The sequence below is a fragment of the Hibiscus syriacus genome, unplaced genomic scaffold, assembly GCF_006381635.1.
Source record: "Hibiscus syriacus cultivar Baekdansim isolate YM2019G1 unplaced genomic scaffold, ASM638163v2 tig00112000_pilon, whole genome shotgun sequence".
Lineage (NCBI taxonomy): Eukaryota > Viridiplantae > Streptophyta > Magnoliopsida > Malvales > Malvaceae > Hibiscus > Hibiscus syriacus.
In genome coordinates this window covers 2097639-2113485 of record NW_024063235.1, presented here as the reverse complement: position 1 = coordinate 2113485, position 15847 = coordinate 2097639, and the positions used below count along the sequence as shown (strand labels likewise).

Here is a 15847-nt window from a genome sequence, read left to right as displayed (position 1 = left end):
TCCCTTTCTTTATCTTTAGTTTGATAGGTGGTGATATCAATTTTAGTATTGATCTTCATCGTCAATATATTTTTTGTTAATTATTTATTTTTTATACCATATTTTTTGTTTTCATTTATTATTTAGTTTTTAATAATTTTATCTTTCTAACACATTTTTTATCGTTTGATCTTTGATTTCGTTTATATTTTTTATAGGGTTGAGTTTGATATCGCCATGACTGATCAATATATCACTTATTTGTTATCACACTGTTCTTCCATGGTTTGAATTCTCAGATTGAATTTGGATACACGATTTGCGTTCATGGATAGTTTTCTCACGTCGCTCGACTTTAACTCACGATTTGTCGATGATCTTTCAATATCTTAATTCTTTTTGTTGTTTATTTGTCGACCTAGTCAGATCTATTCGTATCTATCATTTGTTCAATTTTTTTATTATATTTTTTAACATTTTCTTTGTATGGTCCTTGTGCGATATTAGGTGGTTAATTTCTTGCGTTAATAATTATAAAAAATATTCTTATTATATATATCTAGTTCTTGATTATAATTATAAATATTTAATATAATTATAAATATTTCATCTTTTTAATAAAATTAATGAATTCTATAAAAAAATATTTTTTTATAAACAAAATTCATAACCTCTCGAGAGTAAGTTTGAGACAATACTAGTGTCCCCGCGATATATGATTCTCAATTACACAAATATTTATTAATGGATTGATTAGTTATTTTATATATTAGAATTGATCCATATATTTTGGAAAAATTTTAAACTTCCCTTACTTAAAATATGAATTATCTCAAAATTTTAAACTTCTTTGATAAATATTTTTTTTATTAGTATGAGGTAAGTAGAAAACAATATTTGTTTAAATATAATTTTTAATTATTTGATATTAAACGCTCATATTTCTGATACTCGAATTTAAGACTTTAATGAATAACAACAATTCATTTATTCTGATAAATATTTGTTGTTCAATTATGCTCATAAATATATACTAGTAGTCAGGGACGAAGCTCTCGGAGTTCTCTTAGGACCGAAGGGGCTCCCGACCATAGTTACAATTTATATATTTAATATAATTTTGGTTTAATAGTATTTTGGTTCATGTAAAAATAAATACTTAAATTTAAAAAATATAAAAATTTATTAAATATTTAATCAAGTAGGGGTTGAACTAAAAAATGATAAGTATGTGTTCTTAAATTTTTGGTCTAGTTACAATTTAAGTCATTGTAAGTTTAAATATTAGATACATTAAAAGTTTTCTCTTGAATTTTGAGTTTTTTTTTTTAAATTTAAGATGAATACAAGGTAATATATGTACAAAAACTTTTAACTATTTGACAATGAACGCTCATACCCCTACATATGTGCTTGAACTCGGGACCTCAAGAATAACATCAATCTCTTAATCACTAAGGTCGCTTGCTTCATACTAAATTTCAAATTTAAATACATAATAAATTTTTATATTTTATTAAATAATCTAATATTTAATCCCTTTCAATATTTAGTTTTAACTCGTCCCTGTAAAGGGCTCTATACAACAGGCAAATACACGGGGGAACGTGGATAGGATAGATTTGTAATTACGTGACTGTTAACTTATTGGAAAATAAAAAAGGAAATAGAAAGAAAAAAAACCAAATATTTGAAGTTCAAAAATGGAAGAAGACTAGTAAGATTTGAAAATCAAAAGGCAGAAGTAGAGGGAGCCGGAACTTGCTTTCACCAAATCTCAAACGTCTCTGCTTTTCCTGTAATTACTGGTTTGTGTTCCCGAGATCAACCCATAACTATTTTCCTCCTATTATTTGTTATTAGGAATCATTAGTTCGCTTTATCATTTCAAATCAATGCCTTTGAGTGTGTCTCTACTCTTCACGATTGTTTATTTTTATATAATTGCTTATGTTTTTTCTTTTCCTTTTATTTCGCCTTTGTTTTTTCTCTGTAAAATCGCAAGCACGTGGCAACAAATTGAAACGATATGGTGGCTTGTTGTTGTCAGGGTTCTTAGCTCATTGGGTGAAATTGGAGCGGCAGAGATGACCCTTCTGAGTAGATTTTTTTATAGGAGACCCCCGGATGGATTGCTTGAATTTGTCGAAAGAGTATATGGTAGTTTCTCCAACTCTTTAACCTCAACTTGTTCCATTCTTAGCTTCTTTGTTTTCCCCTCATTTCTGAACTGATTCGATTTAAATTATTGCAGTTTTCGATTCGTGCTTCTCCACTGAAGTCTTGCCCGACGGTATGTACCAAGTATACCTGCACGAAATTGTGACCGAGTTACATGAAGAATTCCCCGAATCGTCATTTCTGGCTTTCAATTTTCGTGAGGGTGAAAAACCAAGTAGTTTTGCCGAAATTTTATGTCAATTTGATGTTACTGTGTTGGATTATCCACGACAATATGAGGGTTGTCCCCTGCTCCCATTGTCTCTAATTCAACATTTTCTTCGTGTTTGTGAAAGTTGGCTTTCAGTTGGGAATCACCAGAACGTTATTCTTCTACATTGTGAAAGAGGAGGCTGGCCACTTTTGGCATTTCTGTTAGCTAGTTTCTTGATTTTTAAAAAGCTGCACAGCGGAGAGCGTAAGACTCTTGAAATTGTTCATAGAGAGGCTCCCAAAGGTTTCTTGCAGCTCCTTTCACCTTTAAATCCCTTCCCTTCTCAGCTTCGTTACCTTCAGTACGTAGCACGAAGGAATATAGCTACTGAATGGCCTCCTCCCGAGCGTGCTCTTTCTTTGGATTGTATCATTCTTCGAGCCATTCCGAGCTTTGATGCCCAAAATGGGTGCAGGCCAATTATTCGCATTTTTGGTAGGGATCTTCATAACCGAGATGGCCTATCCAAACAAATGCTTTTCTCGATGTCCAAGAAAAGGAAGGTGCTTCGACATTATCGTCAGGTAAAAGTCCTCTTTTCCCCAACAATTTGTGTTAATTTATGTATGTCCTGTTAACTTATCAAAAATGGATGGCTTCTTGTTGCAGTCTGACTGTGACGTGATTAAAATTGATATCCAATGTTCGGTGCAAGGCGATGTTGTATTGGAGTGTGTCCATTTGGATCTAGATCCTGAAAGGGAAGTTATGATGTTTCGCGTAATGTTCAACACTGCATTTATTCGATCCAATATATTGATGCTGAACTCTGAGAACTTGGATATTCTTTGGGACTCAAAGGTGCGGTTTCCAAAAGGCTTCCGAGCAGAGGTAAATATCTTTTTGACCATCTATTAGGATTTTGGATACATCAATAGAAAGAAGAGATAAGGGCAGTGGTATTAAGCAATTCGCTTTCTTAGCCACTAACATTTGAATCTCTAATTCAATAAACTTCTAAATCCAGGTTTTGTTTGGGAAGGTTGAAAATTCCTCCCCTCCTAAGGCTCCTATAACAGTTTTAAACGGTGAGGAGAAAGGGGGATTACCTATTGAAGCTTTTTCTCGTGTTCAAGAACTCTTTAGTGGTGTTGAGTGGGTTGATAACAGTGATGATGCTGCCTTGTGGCTACTTAAACAACTTTCAGTCTTGAGTGATGTGAAGGAATTGTCCAGATTGCAGAATAAAGGAAATTTATACGCATCTCCTGCTGATTCTGAGGAGGAAAACAATGCATCTAGCACTGCTGATAGTTCGGATGAAGCATTTGATGTGATCAACAAGCCTTTGGTGGATCCAACAAGATCTCTCCTGCCAGACATTGTTGATACAGTTCCCTTGCATTCAGAGAATGATAGTTTACAAGATTTAGATCACGCATCAGTTGAAACTGTTCAGATAGTTTCAAGTTCAGGAATACCGTCTCATTTATCTTCTCCGATGGAACCTTCACGACCTCTTGTACCCACACCTCCAGAACCACCTTTAATACCTAGTGAAAATCTCTCTTTAGGATGTACACATCATGAACCACCACCACCGCCGCCGCCTCCACTGCATCTACCTTCATCTGTCAAGACCATTAGACCTAAGTCATCCCCACCGCCACCCCCACCCCCGCCCCCTACTTTTCCTAGTTTGTCTAAAGGGAACTCTGCGATACCTTTGCCTGCCACTACTGAAAGAGGTCCTCCACCACCTCCACCACCTCCGTCTCATAGTTTATCTGGTAGAGTGTTTTCAACATCACTTGAAGGTATCAACAGCGGCCCTCCTCCTCCTCCTCCTCCTCCCCCTCCCCCCCTCCCCCCTTTCAACACTTACAAAGAGCTGCGACCAACCCTACCCCCTCCTGCACTTTCCTCTCAATTGTTATCACCACCCATGCTGCCACCCTTGCCTCCGCCCCTACCCCCACCCTTGCATCCACTGTCGTCGGGAAGCAAATCCAACAAGAAAGCACTATACCAACCACCTCCACCACCACCTCCTGCTCCTCCAAGGGCAATCTCTACTACTAGTTCCTCTCATAGGTTACCTACTCCGCCGCCACCGCCGCCTCCGCCTCCAATGGCAACCTCTACTGGTAGTTCCTCTCAAAGGGGGCCTGCTCCACCGCCTCCACCACCACCACCTCCAATGGCAACCTCTATTGCTAGTTCCTCTCACAAGGGACCTACTCCACCACCGCCACCGCCACCACCTCCAATGGCAACCTCTACTACTAATTCCTCTCACAGAGGACCTGCTCCACCTATTCAAGGCCATAATACTAATGTCCCTCGGCCACCTCCGCCACTTGTAGGACCTGCAGGGTCAGGTTCTGTTCCTCCTCCACCCCCTGCACCTAAAGCCCCTGCTGTGCCCCCTCCACTACCAGGCACACGGCTGCCAGGTGCAAAGGTGTCCAATGTGCCGCCGCCACCACCTCCATCTAGTGGTAGGGGGAAGCCTTTGGGACAGACAGGTCATGGAAGAGGCCGTGTACTTGCTGCGAGTAATACCCCGAAGAAAAACTCGTTGAAGCCATTACATTGGGTCAAAGTCACTCGAGCAATGCAAGGGAGTCTATGGGCTGATTCTCAAAAACAGGATAATCAATCAAGGTGAGTGCATACATGATCTTATATCAGTACCAAATTACATCATAATTTTTATAACTGCCAAAAGGTTTTAGAAAGATATGGTAGATTGCACAACCTGGACTGGATCGTGGACCAAACATTTTGTTAGTCGTTAGTTGCATTTTGTTTGGCTTTCACCAGAATATATTTCAAAAAGCATTATGTTGTCTTAATGTTAAATGTCATCACTTTCTATCTTGTTATGTGGTCGCAATCTATACGCACAAAAAAGAAAAGAAAAAAAAGAAAAGAAAGGATAAGAAAAAGAAAGAGAGGCATGAATTCTTGGTCAATCTGTTCTCTGTTCTGTTTCCCCTTTTATTTATCTTTAGTTTTACTTGGATTACTTTTCCCTCTAATATGGGAATATGATTGCTTTTAACCCTATAGATCTATTCCTTTTGGTGTAGGGCCCCTGAAATTGATATGTCCGAACTTGAAAGTTTATTCTCAGCAGCCTCTGTTTCAAATGGGAGTAGTACTAACAAACTTGGCCGACGTGGTTCTAACATCAACAAACCTGAGAAAGTGCAATTAGTAAGATTTTTTCTTTCTTTCTTCAGACTCTCGATTAATAAAGAAACTATTGTCTTCCTGCTAAAATTCCATACGACCTTTTTGTATGAAATGAATAATGCTGAATCAGTTATGTGTTAATTATGGCTTAAAATTTTTACGACATCCATTATAGTAGGAAAAGCCCAGTTATGTGATCCTAATTGGCTTGATTAAAACACTAAAGAAATGAATGAGGAATGTGATATGGTGTTTCTTTCCCTGAATAACGAGCAGAATCGAACTTCGTAATTGATCATCTAGTTTCTCCAGAAAGGTTAAGTTTATAGTTCAGTAATTGCCTTGTCAATTATATACAGCAATAAGTTTATGGAGTAAGCATTAAGAGAATATCAGTGGCAGTCTTCTAATTTGTGATTCCTCTAGGTAAATGGCACAATCATGAAAAATAGTCATTATGCTTTTAGCATACAAAGCTCGCCTTTATCATGCTACATTTTTGTTATTAATTTTTATGTCAGCAGCATGAATTTCATATTGGTCTAGTTGCATGACTGATATGAGTCATCAGGAGTAGTGTATCACTGTTGTATTATATTATTATTATTATTATTATTATACCGTTACAGTGCTGTTCTGTTATAAAATAAAAAAGAATGCCCTTTTGTTGCAAATTACATATATACAACCTTAATAAAATAGTATAAGAGCAGTTCTGAAACCCTTTTGGTTCGTCTATAATACAACTACTCTTCTATGATGAATATTTAAGTTTGTAAAGATCCTTTATTGCTAGTGATGCATCATTATATGCTTTATTAACTTTGAACTTGACCATCTATTGCGAATTCACCAAGTGATGCATGTAGTCATCTAATTCCTTCTTTCATCATATAATTTCTTTTATATGCACTTTAAGAACATTAAATTTCTTTTCCCTTAATTTGTGTATGTGGCACTTGTTTTATCTTTGTCAGGTTGATTTGCGCAGAGCATATAATTGTGAAATAATGCTCACAAAAATAAAAATCCCTCTGCCCGATATGCTTGTAAGTTATTCTTTGCTTGCCTGCTAAATTTTATGTGCTAAAAAGTTATTTTTTTTCCTTGGGTTTTATTTTAGTTTATAATTGAAATGATGTTGGAATGTTAGAGATTTACCCCCATGCCCCCTCCCTTCAATTTTTTCTTTGATGTTATATTTTTTATAGTATATCATATCTGATGTCTTTTATTTGATTTTTTTTTTCATATAATATTCGTTGAAAATACTACCTTAGTTTTTGATGGTTTAAATTATGTGCATAAAGCTTTTCCTGTCAACCTGATTTCTGGAAACTGGAATCCTTGATTATGCTGCGTTTTCTATGATTTGATATCAAAATGGGTACTCCTCAGGGTCCTCAGTTTAATTTTTCTATTTTCAACTGGCAGCAATCATAAATTTAGATTTTATTAATATTCAGACATCTTATTGCTCACCTATAGCACATGATCTTTTCATTGGAACTCTATCTGCTAAAGGCCATTGGATGCGGGTCTATGATGTGATGTACTTCTTTAGAGAAACGTTTCAGTGCTTTGTTATGGATCTTTGGTAATGTTGAAAGGTGAATATTTTTGCCTGGGTCTAAAAATGTGTTTGATACAATAAGAAGTTTAAATGATATGATTCATGTTAATTTGGATTGTGAAATTGTATACTATATACGAATACCAGCTTTGGAAACTTCGTTGCACTTCCTATAGCTGTTAAAAAAGATTGTATACCAATATTATATTGAATTCATTGTGTAACACGGATAGATTTGAAAATTTTCTTATGGAATGCTTTCATAATTGAGGGTAAGGTTTGATTTTGTTTGTATTAGTTAAACCTTCTGGCTATTTATGCAGGAGTGACAGTTGACTTTACCGGATCTGCCATATATCATTAATAAACTATTTACTCTTTTCTGTGGCTCAGCTCATCTTGCTTTATAGGTTTTCATTTCCATTTAAACCACAACCAAACTTTGATACTGGATTTTCTTTTCTTCCCTATAACTATTGATTCCTTCTGTAGGTTCTTTCTATTGTCGTGCCAGCTTGGTTAAAATTTTATCATGACATGACATTTTCAGCTTTCTGTTTTGCTTTAACTTGTAAAGTTGGTTGCCCTAAACATTGTGCCCTTTATTTTCAGTCTGCCATACTAGCATTGGATTCTTCGGCTCTTGATATTGATCAGGTGGAGAATCTGATTAAATTTTGTCCCACTAAAGAAGAAATGGAACTGCTTAAGGTAATATATATATGCTGTAACATTTGATTGTATATGTTTCCAAATGCTATGTTTTCCAGTCTATTTACTATGTTATTTAAATGAAACTGTTTTTAGAAAGAACTCTTTACATGTTATCACCTAGGAAATAGCATGTTACCTTCTATACAATGAAAATTATTTGACATGGGAATTCACATATCAACATTGGACAGTTGTATTGCCCCCATTCTCTTAAGGTTTAAAAGGCAGTAGACCTCTTTATGGAAGATTTAAAGCTGCCTTTTGCATTTTTATATGTTCAAAGTCCTGACTGAACCTTTCCAGTTTTAGGAGGATCATTTAAATGTCCAAATATTTTTCTTATTAGTTATGAATAAGACTACATCCCAAACTAATTTGCAAGCATGGTAAGGATTCAGTTATAGTTTGATTTCAACCCCATACCAGACAAGAAAGGAAAGAACACTTCCATTTAACTTATGTTCTGGTAGGAGTGAGGGGAAGAAAGGGGAAGGGATAAGAAGGACTGGTGCCTTCTCCCATCTTGGAAAATAGGGATGATCTGAGGGAAGATTCCTTTAGAACCTCTGAAGTTTGGAATCGCCCTTTTCTTTAAATTCCTTAAATAGGGATGATCTAGAGGAAGGAATTCCCTTTTACGACTTTTATTAGATAGCCCTCATTTGAACATTTTATTTAACTTAAAAGGATGTAATTGTAAAAAAAAATTGCTACTTTTTTTTTGGTAGAATTATACAGGTGACAAGGCAATGCTTGGGAAGTGTGAACAGGTCTGTTCCAGTATCCATCTTTAACAAATTCAGACCCCTTAGCTTGATCTGCTGTTGATACTATAATTGATAAATCTTTCAGTTTTTCCTAGAGCTGATGAAGGTTCCACGAGTAGAATCAAAATTACGAGTATTTGCATTTAGAATCACATTTTCTTCTCAGGTATTGTCTGGATAATTTGTATATTCAATCTTGTATGCTTGAATTCATTATTAATCTATATTCATTCTCACCTGTTTCAGGTGGATGACTTAAGATCTAACTTGAGCATCATTAATCATGCAACTACAGAGGTACTGTTATACTTAACTAAATCTCAAATGCGTGATGCATAATTGCTCATTTTGCGTGCTAAATGCTGTATTTTTTTCTTCTTGCATCTAAAATCTCAGAGACTAATTTTCAGGTAAAAGAATCTGTGAAATTGCGTCAGATAATGCAGACAATTCTCACATTGGGAAATGCATTGAATCAAGGCACTGCACGAGGTACCCAGGTGGTCCATGATTAGGAGTATGAACAGTTTTTCTAATAATGCCTCTTCATATCATTATTTCACTTCTATTTGCAGGATCTGCGGTGGGATTCAAATTGGATAGTCTCCTTAAATTATCTGATACACGTGCAAGGAACAACAAGATGACTTTAATGCATTATCTATGCAAGGTAAGAATGATGAAAGTGACTTCTTAGTTCTATACATGCACTGGGAATTGGGAATCGGTAATAAGGTTTCTTGTTCTGTTTATGGGGACAGAGGTAATGATGCTGTAATTTTGTGCCCTTCAAATAGTATTTTGGTGACTTATGGAAAGTTCTCTAATACTTTGGTAATGTGTATTTTATATTTACTAGTTCCTAATGTCACATGTTTCACGTGATTTTGTGTTTGTTTTCATGTAGGCTATGACGTGAGAAGTTAGATGCTCTATTATTATTGTTGTTGTTGTGCTTTGGGTTTGGGATGGTCAATCATCACTATAAATAATTTTTGGTGCACAACTCGTTTTTGAAAGGAAACAGCCGTTTGTTTTGGTTATTTCTTTTTCCTTTGGTTCAATCATATAGTAACCTTACTCTTAACAAATTTTACCTCCTTGCCCAACATGATTTTTTTCATTTTAAATAATTCGGAATGTGCTAGTATCCCTTCTGGCATCTGCATGTTTTACATAGGTCCTAAATTGTGCATCTCTTTTTTCTTTTTCTTTTTTGCATGTGTTAGCTTCTATCAGAGAAAATGCCAGAGTTGCTGGATTTCGATAAAGATCTTGTTCATTTAGAAGCTGCTTCTAAGGTACGCTCTTTACAGTTCTAGTTTTTTGGATCTTTTCTTCTTAAAGTTGTTAATTTTTATAATCCGTTTGGCTTTCATGTATCTGGCTAGATTCAATTGAAAAACCTCGCTGAAGAAATGCAAGCTGTGAGTAAGGGTCTTGAAAAGGTTGAGCAAGAACTCACTGCTTCAGATAATGATGGTGATATCTCTTTGGGCTTTCAGAAGGTGAGGAAAGATTGTTGCTTAACAAAGAATCTAATCCATTAACTTTGCTACAGATTTATCTACTCTACTTTTTCCTTCTAATGTGTTGAGTTCTCTTGCAATAATCTCGGTTCCCTTTTTCCTGTCATTATAGATGTAGGGATTTTGCTTGATGTTGAAACAAACAAAGGATCAATTAACTATGATTTCCTTTTAACAAACAAGTGCACCTTTTGGGGAAAATTTGTTTGCAGATGTATCTTGCAGTGAGCTTCATTGACTCTTAGATGATTAGTATCTTTTATGATATGCATTATAGTATCTAAGCATGAAGACTGATAAAACTTTTGATCAACAAAAGCATATATCTGTGCTTATCATGTTTCTAAAATTTCTATTTTAGATATTATTCAGTATAAGACTTTCATGAAATAAAATTTATCTTGTAAATAAAAAAGACTGAAGATTATACTAAATTTCTTTATCTTCACAACTCTTATTTTACATTATGCAATTAGTGTTAAATGTTTACTTTGTTCTAGGTGTTGAAGAATTTCCTTGATACGGCTGAAGCTGAAGTAAGGTCACTTATCTCCTTATATTCTGAAGTGGTAAGTGCTTTCCCGGTTTTGTAGTTGCTCATGCAATAGTTTAAACTTGTCATGCGTTGTGGTTTAGTCGAAATTATGTTGTCCTGCAGGGAAGAAATGCTGATTCATTATCCCAGTACTTTGGAGAGGATCCGGCACGATGTCCTTTTGAACAAGGTTTTCCACGTTCTGACATTTACGTTTCGAATCAGAAACCTTTCATATGATCTTTTTCTAATGGAACAAATACCGACTGCTCGAGTTTATTGTTTGTTCTGCAGTGACTCAGATATTGGTTGTTTTCGTTAAGATGTTCAAGAAATCACGGGAGGAGAATGAGAAGCTAGCTGATTCCGAGAAAAAGAAACTGGAGAAGGAAGCCATGAAAGAACGAGCAGCTGTAAAGAAGGATGGGGCTGATACGGATGAGCCGAGTTTTACTTCTCAAATCCTGAAACACACACTGCAAAGATAATGATGCTTTTGTAGTTGGAGACACTGAATACCACATTTCAGTAAATAATCTTCGGGATATTTGGTGGGTAAAGATGGGAACGGGTCGGGTTGATCTTGAATAATAAGAATTATATGTGTCCAAGCTTGGCCTGCCGAAATCTTGTTTTGCTCTTGAAAGATTTTAAATTCAAAGGGTGAATTTGTGCAAGTGTTTTTGCATAAAATACCCTCGAGTTGTAAAAGATTAAATTTTAGAGCTTTGTCAATTTCTCTTCAACCCCAATCTTTCCATGTATGCTTTTTTCCTTTCTCCTTGAAAATTGTAATTCACGTATTGTGAGCGTGCGTTTTGCAAATCATATCAGAAATTTCAACGTCAAGTTCCTACAAGTCCGTAAGCAAGTCGAGTTGAACTTGAGTATTGTTGAATTTGATTCAACTCAAAAACTCTAAAATAAAGTTCGATTTAACTCGAAAACTCTCGAGCTTAAAATTTTTCAAGTTTGGCTCGAACTCAAAATCATGAATTTGAACTCGTAAAAGTTTGTAAAAGCACAAAATGAAAAAAAAACATTTTAAACTTCACTCGATTGAATTTTCAAATTCGAACTTAAATCTTAAATATATGAAAATCATATATTACATTGTTTTAAATCAGCACATAAATGTTATTATTATTATTATTATTATTAAAAATAAGATCTTAATATATGATATTTCGAGTTGCTCGCGAGCTTTTCGAATCGAGTATCAAGTAACCCGTTTCGACTCATTAAGAACTCGAGACGCTCGAGTTGAGTCCATTCAAGTCAAGTATTTATTAAGCTTTGACCGAGTCTGTAGATGCTCGTTTTTGTCCGGGGCTAAGTCGGAGCAGACCCGAAGCAGAGCAGTTGGAGGCCCAATCCAATGATCAAGCCCAGTCCACGTGAAATCCTAAACAATTAAAAAGGCGGTTATTGGGAGTTAACCAAGGCAAAGTGGAGGAAATGGGTCAGTTTTAAGGGATTAACTACTGGAAATTGTGGGGGTCTGATTTTTATTTTTTATTTTTTACACAAGAGAAAGAGAAAGGGAGAAGCAAAAAAAACAACACTTTCGATAGTCAAAGATCAAGCAGTGTAACAGAGGCTCGATCCTCGTCTTTCGGGAAGGCAATAGCAAGCAAAGAACAATTCATTTGGTATTTTCTATCTTTATTTCAATAGCTGGTGATTTCTACGATTGCTTTTATTTCTAAACAAGTAAAATACAGGAAATATGAGTTAGTTACTTTACCTTGCTCGGTTTTGTTTTCCATTTGCATCGTAGTCATCATTTGGTGATTAGTTGAGTCATTGATCGCTTGGTTTCCTTGAGTAATTGTCGTTCGAGAGTTAAGAGATTGAGGTTAACATTATTAAACTAAATAATGTCCAATATACGGAATCCTGCACCGTCTTTTGTTTAAGAGCAACTACCCAATCTCCTTGTTTCGAGACCATTTTCGATTATATTTTTCCATGGCCGGTTGCATGAGTGGTGGGGACCTAAGATGATTCGAGGATCAAAGCTGGTGACACATCGTTGATGTTGTGGCTATGATTGTGATCTGCTTCATATGTTACAATCAGCATCGTTGGATCATCTAGAGCTCGCTCTACATGTTTCCTTGCAGGATAACCTCTGACGCTGCTGCACTTGTAATAGCCCATGTAAATTGTCCGAAAAACGTGTTAGGCCGGCTCGCACAGCCTTTACAAGTGAATTCACTCGGTAGGCATAAAAGTCAATGGCACTTGCGGTTGATAACAAAAGGATGTTAAATGCAGATTTGAATTTGTTGTGTTTTTGGGGCATTTGGTCAAACAGGTAACATGTGAAATAACTATTAAAAGAACCCCACAAGAAAACATAAATGGTAAGAAGTTTTGATCGGTTGATTGAAGACGGCATGAGCAAAGTACTAATCTTTATGAACCTTGGATGAGGGGAACCCTTGACCGGTTTCTGGCCATATTTTCGCCATGAGTAATCATCGGGGGTATATCGGCTATCTTGTTGCTAATCGCAGCAACTCTGATGACCTTCTTCACTCTTGATTTCCTAATGAAAATTGAATCATAAGGTTCAGACTTGGGAATCAAATCAATTAAACGATTAATAAGAGAATAAGTTAGAGGAATGAGTTCTTTCGATCGATACCCATGAGAGCCCCATTAGACTTCGTACATTGGCTTCAAATCCAACTCCGACAATCATCATTGTTGGTCGAACAAATCAACCAAACTGAACTTAAAGCTCCTTCTTTTCCTATTGAAAGTCCCAAATTACAGCCCCTAAAATTAATTACAAGTCCTTAAAACCTTTCGTCATTCTACCCAACGACCACACCTCCGATTACCTACTTCAACTCTTGGCGAATGACTCGAATGAAGTGATAGAGCGATCAATTGCATGAGATTATTGGAGTGGCTTGAACAGCGACGATGGATGCTTGGGCGAAGCTTTAACCGTGAGTGGAAGAGAGGGAATAGTGAAATGAGGAACGACATAGGTGAGTTTAGTGTAGGTTAGTTTTCATTTAGGTTATATTAAATGTTTTAGGGTAAATTAAGTTTTAGCCATTGACGCTTTAGGGTAAATTAGGTTTTAGTCCACTTAGTTTATTTGTTTGCATTTCATACTATTCACGTATTTGGTCTGTTGTTTTGAGTTTTTTTTTTATTTCAGTCATATGCATGCTTGTGGTTTATTAGCAACTTAGGGTCTGAATTATTCATCCTTCATGTTAAAATGGCATGTATTTGTTTAGTATGTTGGTTACTTCCCTTAAATTTGTTATTATTGGGTTTTAATCACTCTTTTTCTTGTTTAAGCATCTAAGTTAACTCCTTTGTATATAAGAATATTTATGAGTACATAGATTCAACTTGTATCATATTACGTTGTATATTTTTATTTCATTATGTATAGATATATAGGATACATGTAATTTCATTATGCCATGTTTCAATGCTATGCGTATAGGCTATTTAAGTTATACTTATTATTTTGTAAACACGATTTATTATTTTATAAATATTAATTGGGCATGTATTGTATGTTATAATTAAGGGTGAAATCATATTATTTTACTAAAAACATATGTAAGTTGTGCGAATAATGTATTCTATGCGATGGTTGCCCTTTTTATTTGTATATTAATATTGTTAATTACATGATACCTGTTTTGTATAATATGTATGAAAACCTCATTTGCATAACTCGACATGTTACATAATTGGATTAAGGGTAATAGACTTTTAATTTTAAATCGTTCTAAGCGGGCTGTCTTAACTGATTAGAGGTCCGTTTCTAACAATTTTAAATTAAAAGTGTATCCCATCAATGACACCTAAAAAATGATCCATCATTTTAAAATTTGAGAATGGAAGAAAAAGAAATGTTCGTTTATTTAAATTTATCGAGAAAAGGTTGTTATAACTTTTAAGATATAGTCTCGATATTTGTAAATAATTGAACATTCTTTATCTTTCTAAAATGACTCGGTAATTTTAATTTAATTTATTTGAGTGCTTTTGAATGTTTTTAAATTTACATCTTTGTTTTATGGGATCAAAAATCAAATTGAATTCGAATTTGTAAAGTTCATTGCAAAGACGCCAATTAATCGACTAGGTACCGTTTTAGGGCGTTGTGGGGGTGCTAATCCTTCCCTGCACGTAATTGACTCCCGAACTCAGATTTTGGTAACGCAGACCTTAATTTGTTGTTTCAATTAAAAAAAATTTATTTAAAATAATAAACATTTTTGGGTGCCCAATCACACCCTAATCAAGGATTAGTGGCGACTCTTCGAACCGTTTTTTTTTCTTTCCTAAAAGAAATCTAAAATTTTTCGAAACGAGAGGTTTTTTAAATCGCATTTGTTTTTAAATTAAAAATCAATTGAAAGAGGTAAATTAAAAATTAATGTGGTTTTCAAAATCTCACTTTTTTCACCTTAAAGAAAAAATCGTTTCGACAGCTTGGCGACTCTACTGGGGACCTTTTTTTAGAGAGTCAGGCCGATAGTCGGTTAATTAATTGTCTTTGCAATTGAAAATTACAAATTCGTTTTAATTTAATTTTTGATCCCTTGTTTGGTTTTTAATAAGTTTCGTTTGTATTTTGATTTCTTTAATTTAATTCGATTGATAATTAAATAGTTGTACTAATCTGTTTGTTAATGATTTCAGAATAATTGTTTGTTTTAAGAATTGATTTTGAGTGTTTTTGTTTTTTTTTTCGTTTTTCCTCACACACTGCACAGTTGCATTTTCATGACATGAGCTAAAACCCCGCTCCGTCCTAATTAAGTAAGAGTGAGAGATTATGCCCTCGTGTGGTTTTCACCTCCGCATGGGATAGTGGATTGCTCCTGGAGCTCAAGCCTTATGGTCCTCATGATGGTATTCACCTCCGCATGGACATAAGGAGGTGTGTTCCCTCGAAATTGAACTCGATCCCCTAAAGCCTGTGATGGGCCAGGATTGAGGGTTTAGTAACCCAAGGGGGCACCGACAAGGACAATTCGAGAACCTGTTACTTTAGAACTGAACTCAGCATATAGTGAACATAGAGCCCAAATTTAGGTTGAACCAAACCCGAACCTTAAGAGTCCCGTGAGGAGGGTACACAAGGAAAAGCTTTTTGTGTCATTTATTTTCGTTTTTCGAATAAAT

General features: G+C 35.3%; 1 protein-coding gene across 3 annotated transcripts; it reads left to right on the top strand.

The window, feature by feature from the left end:
• The first annotated feature begins 1688 nt into the window (after nt 1–1688).
• LOC120174129 (formin-like protein 14) lies at nt 1689–11310 on the top strand. Of its 3 annotated transcripts, none has more exons than XM_039181092.1 (18): nt 1689–1787; nt 2030–2139; nt 2234–2937; nt 3023–3244; nt 3381–5020; nt 5449–5575; nt 6532–6603; nt 7740–7838; nt 8570–8611; nt 8694–8774; nt 8855–8905; nt 9019–9100; nt 9184–9278; nt 9838–9909; nt 10000–10116; nt 10638–10706; nt 10796–10862; nt 10967–11310. In XM_039181092.1, the coding sequence occupies exons 2-18, from the start codon at nt 2067–2069 to the stop codon at nt 11158–11160; spliced, it is 3807 nt and encodes a 1268-aa protein (XP_039037023.1). In that variant the 5' UTR covers nt 1689–1787; nt 2030–2066; the 3' UTR covers nt 11161–11310. The 3 variants fall into 3 exon arrangements, with proteins under 3 accessions (XP_039037023.1, XP_039037022.1, XP_039037024.1); XM_039181091.1 differs by having other exon boundaries at nt 1691–1787; nt 2065–2139; nt 10967–11309; XM_039181093.1 differs by having other exon boundaries at nt 1730–1787; nt 2039–2139.
• Nucleotides 11311–15847: the final 4537 nt, after the last annotated feature.